At 45.8% G+C, this 6,843-nt stretch overlaps 2 protein-coding genes across 2 annotated transcripts; both read right to left on the reverse strand.

Annotated features, from left to right (window-relative positions):
- Nucleotides 1–849: 849 nt before the first annotated feature.
- AYO21_12069 (hypothetical protein) lies at nucleotides 850–2,797 on the reverse strand (the record flags this gene model as incomplete). Its single annotated transcript, XM_022661907.1, has 6 exons — nucleotides 850–942; nucleotides 1,040–1,156; nucleotides 1,203–1,265; nucleotides 1,354–1,758; nucleotides 1,815–2,165; nucleotides 2,357–2,797. The coding sequence occupies 6 exons, from the start codon at nucleotides 2,795–2,797 to the stop codon at nucleotides 850–852; spliced, it is 1,470 nt and encodes a 489-aa protein (XP_022505782.1).
- Nucleotides 2,798–3,847: 1,050 nt separating this feature from the next.
- AYO21_12070 (Cullin 3) lies at nucleotides 3,848–4,447 on the reverse strand (the record flags this gene model as incomplete). Its single annotated transcript, XM_022661908.1, has 2 exons — nucleotides 3,848–4,200; nucleotides 4,363–4,447. The coding sequence occupies 2 exons, from the start codon at nucleotides 4,445–4,447 to the stop codon at nucleotides 3,848–3,850; spliced, it is 438 nt and encodes a 145-aa protein (XP_022505783.1).
- Nucleotides 4,448–6,843: the final 2,396 nt, after the last annotated feature.

Raw genomic sequence — 6,843 nt, forward strand, 5'->3', positions numbered from 1 at the left:
TAGACACTGAAGTTGACTCACAGCTGACATGCAGCATATGAAGAAATAGATACGTGATATATGTATACACATAGGGTGACTTGTATACATTAAGAAACCCGAACTGAGTCATGGGACGTGAGGTATGATGTCGTTAGTAGACGGGCTAGGATTCTGGCCCTTTTTGTACGCCCCCTCATGGCCGAGAAGTTCCAGGACACCCCTTGAGAATAGCATTTTCGAGCGGGGATGAGAGTGCACATGTCCCAAACGCCAATGTACAATTTATCTTCTTAAACAGGGTATAAAGCCCGGCGTCAATGACGGTCGTGATCGGCTGCGGGTACTTGGTCCTGGGCAAATGACCCGCTCGCGATGGTGAGGCGCATTTTCTTGCCACTGGGGCACTTTATGGATCGCTTTGAAGAGGGCGGACGCGAGTTTCGAATAGTGTGGCGTGTTCGCCTCCTAGATGAGGTAGCGTTAGAGGGCATTGTCATTGTCTCCCTCCTTTGCCGACACCCGGTCACGCAAGTCCTTGGTAAAACGGTAACGGTTGGCGGCGATTTGAGCTCTCAACAAGACATCTGTCCGCACATAAGTACTTCTTTCTACGGATTCCATCTTTTTTTTTTTTTTTTTTGAGTCATCTCAGCCAAATCATTAAGGCTCTCCAGCGTCTCGCTGTCTGTGAGTGATAGGCGTGCATACGAGTTGATCATCTACGTCATCTTCAAGTGGCTGAGCACGATGACGTTCCTGTGCATGTTCGGGAACGGTGTCGATGTTCACCTTCACGTGGGCGACCTACCTCCAGCGACTTGATCACGTCGTTGTACATGTCCATGATGTCGTACCTCGTCAAGTGGTCTACAAGTCCACGATCCCTGTCGTATTCATGGCGGCCCTGTGCTTTCTGTATCCCGTGCTCATCCTACTCTCGTACGCGGCAGGATCGACACCCTATATCGCGTGTATGATTGAGGTCGACAACATGAGCGCGACGCGGCAGTCGTAGTAGCATCCCTTGATGTCTATAGGCCACATCAGGTTCTTGTACCACCTCTTGCGCCTGCGTCACGACCGAGACGCTGATCCTCTTTGGCTCCAGGCTCCCGTTGACGATCATGGGTACGATCCACACCCTAATCACGCTGGGGTTCGAGTACAGGACGGCCTCCACCACGGCGTCCATGCGTCCAGGTGCTGCACAAGTCCCTCACCTCGATCTCGTCCGAGAACGTGGCCATGTCCATGTTCAAGTTCATGAAGGGGGCTGCGTGGATCTACGTTGACATGCACGTGTTCACGATAGTCCTCGAGTCGGTGACGACCGTCACGTTTATGTGGCTGGCCTCATGTAGGATCATGTACAGGCCGGGAGTCTTGTCTACGGTCGTGAAGAAGTTGAGGTTCGTAGTTGAGCCAACGCACGCGGTGATCAGCCATGGACTTGAGTGGCTTTGCCAACATGATCATCTGAACGTGGTCGTCCCAGTGCCTGTATGTGGAGAAGATCGTGAACACGATACGATCGTCGCGATCTGCGTGGCCGACAACATGTCCGTGAACATGCACCTCACGTTCAGGTTCTTGTTCAGGTTCTTGCACGGGTTCTTGTGCGGGTTCTCGTTCCGGCTCTTGTCCCGGTTCTTGCTCCGGTTCTTGTTCCGGTTCTTGTTCGTGTCCGAGGACACTAACTAAGCTCACGTCCTCGATATAGCTGGGGATCGTACCGAGGTCATAGGCACCCTCTCGCACCAGACCGAGCCCGCGTGCCTAGTCGAGGTGTGCTTGTAGTACCTCAACATTTAAGCCATGGTCAACATCTCCACGAGCACAGCCCGGTCTATGCGCATAAATGCGCTTTTGTTCATGTTCGCGCCACCGATCGTGATGATGTGTACCATCTGCTCCAACTTGTGAAAGAGGCTATTGTTCGAGTAAATGTCTGTGTCCATGTTCATATAGGTGATCATAAGCCGGGCGTCTTCTCGAGTCTGTTGCCCACAAGCCCGTGGCCCGACCATGTCGCGCACCGTAACAGGTAGATCGAGACGATGGAGAACATGTTGGACGTTCGACGACACGCACCCATACAGGACCGTAAGGTAGACGTCCTCCAGGAACGAACAGTAAGTGAAGACTACACTTGATGGTCGACCGTACTTGATAACTAAGTAAGACTACATGTCACATGTTAGGCTGACTTTTTCCCCATCTGTGGAAATGTAGTAACGTTATTGTTAGGTCACAAAAACCTCTGTATTTCCTAATCCAGCAACACTCCTACCCTAAATAGGAATAGGAGAGGGACAGGAGGGAGAGGGTGTTCAAGATAGTCTCCAAGTATAAGATGACGCTCAACAAGATCTACAGGCCCATGGTCGCGGGGGAGTACTTGTAGTTGTTGTTCAGGCAGCAGGGGGGTCCCGAGCATCGACATGTTCACGAGCGAGATCATTAGATCAGTTCGACAAGCTCTCGGGTACAACACGCTCGTGACTGACACCGTGAGGTAAATCTTAGTGCTGGACAAGTGGACGACCCCGAACTGTAGCATCACCATGTGGGCTACCGAGCCCGTAATCGCGACTACGATTGTGCACGGCAACACAGTTAGCGCCACCTCCGCGAGGGAGAACTTCGCCAAGGACATCACCGTGATGGAGCCCTTGACTATGATAACGTGCACCACAGTCGTGCAGAACGAGATGAGGGGGAGGTGTGCTGACTGGTTGACCTGGAAGCCGTACATGAAGTAGGACTCGAGGAACCCCTTGTGCGCGATGTGCAACCTGTGCGGATCCTCGATCATGTTTGCCGTCTACAGGAGGGCCTCCAGGATGTTCCGCCTCATCATGACGCCCAAATTGATCAGGGTGATATGGAACTACTCCAGGGATATGAACTGTTGCCCTGACCCTGATCGGGAAGGTTAGCGAAATAATTTCTACTACGGCACATAATAAATCCGCAGGTGCGCTAGATAGATTTCCTAGCTTAATTAGAATCAATTAAGTCATTCCACTTACATGAACATGGTCACGGGCGTGACGTCGTCGCTGATCGCCAGCTCGTTTACGAGGCTGAAGATCCAGACGGGCTTGGAGAGGACGGGTCCGCATGCTTGAACCTATCCAGCAACGGGTCTATACAGTTCTATAGGTCTCGAAGAGAGATTGGGGTTTTGTACACCTCCATACTCGAGTTACACCATGGAGGCGGAGATGATTGACTTCTCGAAGACGATGCGCAGGGCCAACTCGAGGCTGATCTAGTAGGGGACCATCTACACCAACATGTACATGTAGAGCATCGTGTACAAAAACGTCTATAATTCAGCGTAGAGCTCTATCTTTAGGTCCCACTTCGTACTCTCGACCCCGAGCTTACATACGGTCTCCGTCCAGAACCGAGATAAGTATCCAAGCTCGTACATCTGTAGGGTGCTGGTCAGCGATAAGTTCATGTCGTACCCCCTTATAGCCGTCCGCGTAGTAAAGGTCGAACCAGACCACGCTCGAGTACTTGTACGCGAAGATAGTCATGTTTATATCTACAGGCTACTCCATCACCGCGGTCATGTACATCTCCATGTGCTTGTACATCTGCATACACTCGCCCTAGAACTTAAACATGGTCATAAATCTGTCTAATTCTATGTTCTAGCTGCGCACCACGATCAAGTGCATCTCTCGCCGCCTGAGCATGTGGTTGGAGTCAAGCCTATTCTTGTACAACTCCCTCCTCCTGATCATGTTGATGACAGCGGGCTTGACGCTCTACACGCTCCTAAACCTGGTGATATTAGCGAACTCAGTCTCGTCTAGGCACATGAACCTCATCTAGGCCAGGCCCTTGACCGTCAACCTGTTGAGGATGATCGCCCAGAACTTATCGTGATCTCGAAATCGTCCGTGATGTTACGCTTGTAGAGGTGCATCGGTAAGTAGAGACCCCCGATGTCGAAGTAGTACTTGCCCACGAGCATGCCCAAGTAGCTGGGTAAACCCGTCATCCCGTACACGTTCACGACCCTATTGATGTACATGACTCTAGTTACGTAGGTGTCCCTCTCTACGTTCACGCCGTTCACCTCGATCATGTCGTCCAGCTCGTTCTTGTTGATGTGCCCATCTATGATGACGTTCACTGTCATCTTCAGCATTATGTTACCCTGATGTTCGTGCTCCTCTTTCTTTTCATGAGCATGATCACCTAGATGTCCATCTACTTATTCTGGACTGGGATCATCTTTAGGTTCTACAACTTAGGCGCGAGGTCGGCCATAAACACAGTGTTATGCCAGAACTTCATGAAGTTAATATACTTACTCTATGTCACCTTACCATGCACGGTCCTGACAATGTCGTAGCATACGGACTTCTCCCCTTAGCTCGTCGCTGGGGATGCGTAAGTTCGCCGGTAGCATGATGTTCATGTACAGCTTCACCCTCTCCTTCATGGCGGTGTATAACTCTATGATCGTGTAAATCCCTCCACTCTAGTCTGACAACAAGAACTATGACGGGTCGTTGTTGTTCGAGAACAACTAGCTGTACCTGGAGGTGTATAAGTCCAGCCGCTTGTTCAATGAGTAGTATACCCACCTGACATCGTCGTTCACGTTACCAAGTATGATCAGACCCGCGAACTCCTCCATACTCCTATACATGAACCGAATCGTGTAGAACTCCGTCAATCGCATAATAAAGATATACATGAGCCGTAATACATGATTAAATATGTTATTACGAGATGCTTTACACGTGAGGTATCCTTAGTAAACCCGAGGTAGTTTACTTAGTGATATAGTAGTGGAACGGTGTAGTAGAGACGAAACTAAGAGTATAGTACGCGGGACTATACGTAAAGCACTTAACCGAGAGGAACTCGATTATTTATGAACGAGGTTGACTACGCTTCCTATAGAAGCGGATCTAGCTAGCTATATACTCTAGGTAGGTTTCCTATCTAAGTAGGTCTAGGCATTATAGTGTTACTACTGTTATATCTCCTTAGCGTATAATAGTACTTCGTCCGTAATAGTATATTTCCCTTTTTAGTTATTACGTATCTTAGGTCAGCCTTACTAGCGAGGCTAGCCTTTCCTCGCTTAATCTTCCCTACCCCTTACGGCCCCGGGTAGTCGTATAAAGGTTAGTTCGTAACACTTCCCCCTCTTTAATCTGTTCGTTATCCGTAACGTACTTAAGGTAAGTTATCGCCTATATTATAGTCCCTCTTTCTCTCTCCCTTTTCTCCGTCATAGCTAACTATATAGGTCTTCCGAGTTCATAAACCGAATCCGAAACCTCTAAAATCTTCTAAGCCTCCTATCCCGTAGCGATAGCGTTAAAACGAGATTATTAACTATATCGAATTAATCGAAGAAAATAAAGCGATAGTTACGTATTTAGAGTGTACCGCTTATAACGATGTATATTTCTACTCTCGGGAGTAGAGTGTAAAGTATACGGCGTACTTACGGTACCGAAGAGAGTATAATAGAACGTTTTCCGTTAAGTAATTACGAAAGATTAGGGAGTAGAAGAAGTAACTATCTTCTAAGTCCCGACTTAAACGTCGCGAGATTACTCGGCTCCGGAAAACCTTAATAGAGGCTAGGCGGTCCCTAGTCGAACTAGAGGCCGATCTCGTTAGTATTAAAGAGGAGGATTCCGAGCTATAGGAATCGATTACGAAATTAGATGAGCTTTCTAGTAATATATTAAAAAGAGAAATATAAGCGCTAGACGCTTTCGATAAAGTTCCTTCCGGCGAGGAGGTAGCTCTAGCTAAGCCTAAGTTTATTTAGTAAGACATCCTATAATCGGACTTAATAGACTAGAGTGCGGTATTAAATCTTAGTAACGCTAGGTTTACTAACGCTTATAAGAATTTATAATCCGTTAATGATAGCGTTCTTTTTCCGGGTTCTCTAGTAGTACTTTTTCTTTACCCTAGAAGGTAAGTCCTCGCTGTTTTCCTAAGTGTTTTCCTCATCTTTATACCCTAACCATTTAATTAGGTATATGTCTTATCTATCGGTAGATTAGTCGGCGGGATAGAAGTCTACGATCTTTTCTATCTTATATAGCGGTTCGCCGATTTCTTAATTAATATCTATAGGTCCTAGTTTAGCGTTCGAGTTTTTATATAGTTCTAGTAGTGATTTATAGAAAGTAGGGTATATCCCTAATATTTTTAGTAGATCTAGCTTAAAAGTTACTAGTTTTAGTTTCCGTTTAATGCGATATAGTCCGATCTTAATATAATCTAGTTTATCGCTTAATCTTTTTATTTTAATGTTTTTTCGTCGTATATAGACCATCTCCCCTTCTTTAAGGTCTAGTCCCTTAGATCTTTTCTTATTTTCTCTTAATATTGTTTTTTCTGCGATTTTCTATAACTCTTTCTATATCTTTTCGTATAGCTATTTCATTTATTCTAGTTATATTCTTACTTCTTCTAATATCTTCTTCTTTTCTTCTAGTTTTCTAAATATATCTAGATAGTATCCGTAATTTACGAAATATAGTAAGATTCCCGTAACGACTATACTATTATTAAAGGCTATTTATACTATTAGTAGTAACTATACCTAATTATTTTATTCGTAGTTAACGTAGTATCGTAAATATTATTCTAGTGTCTAATTTATTCTTTCTATTTATTCATCCGTCTATAGGTAATATACTATTAAAAGTTTTAGCTTTATTCCTAGCTAGTCGTTTAGCGATTACTAGAACTATAATATAAATAGCTTATCTTTATCCGAAATAACCTCTTCTAGTATTCCGTATTTAATAAAGATCGTTCGTATAAATATATATATAAGGTCTTTTACCGTAGCTTTCT

This window comes from Fonsecaea monophora (assembly GCF_001642475.1).
Source record: "Fonsecaea monophora strain CBS 269.37 chromosome Unknown Scaff217, whole genome shotgun sequence".
NCBI lineage: Eukaryota > Fungi > Ascomycota > Eurotiomycetes > Chaetothyriales > Herpotrichiellaceae > Fonsecaea > Fonsecaea monophora.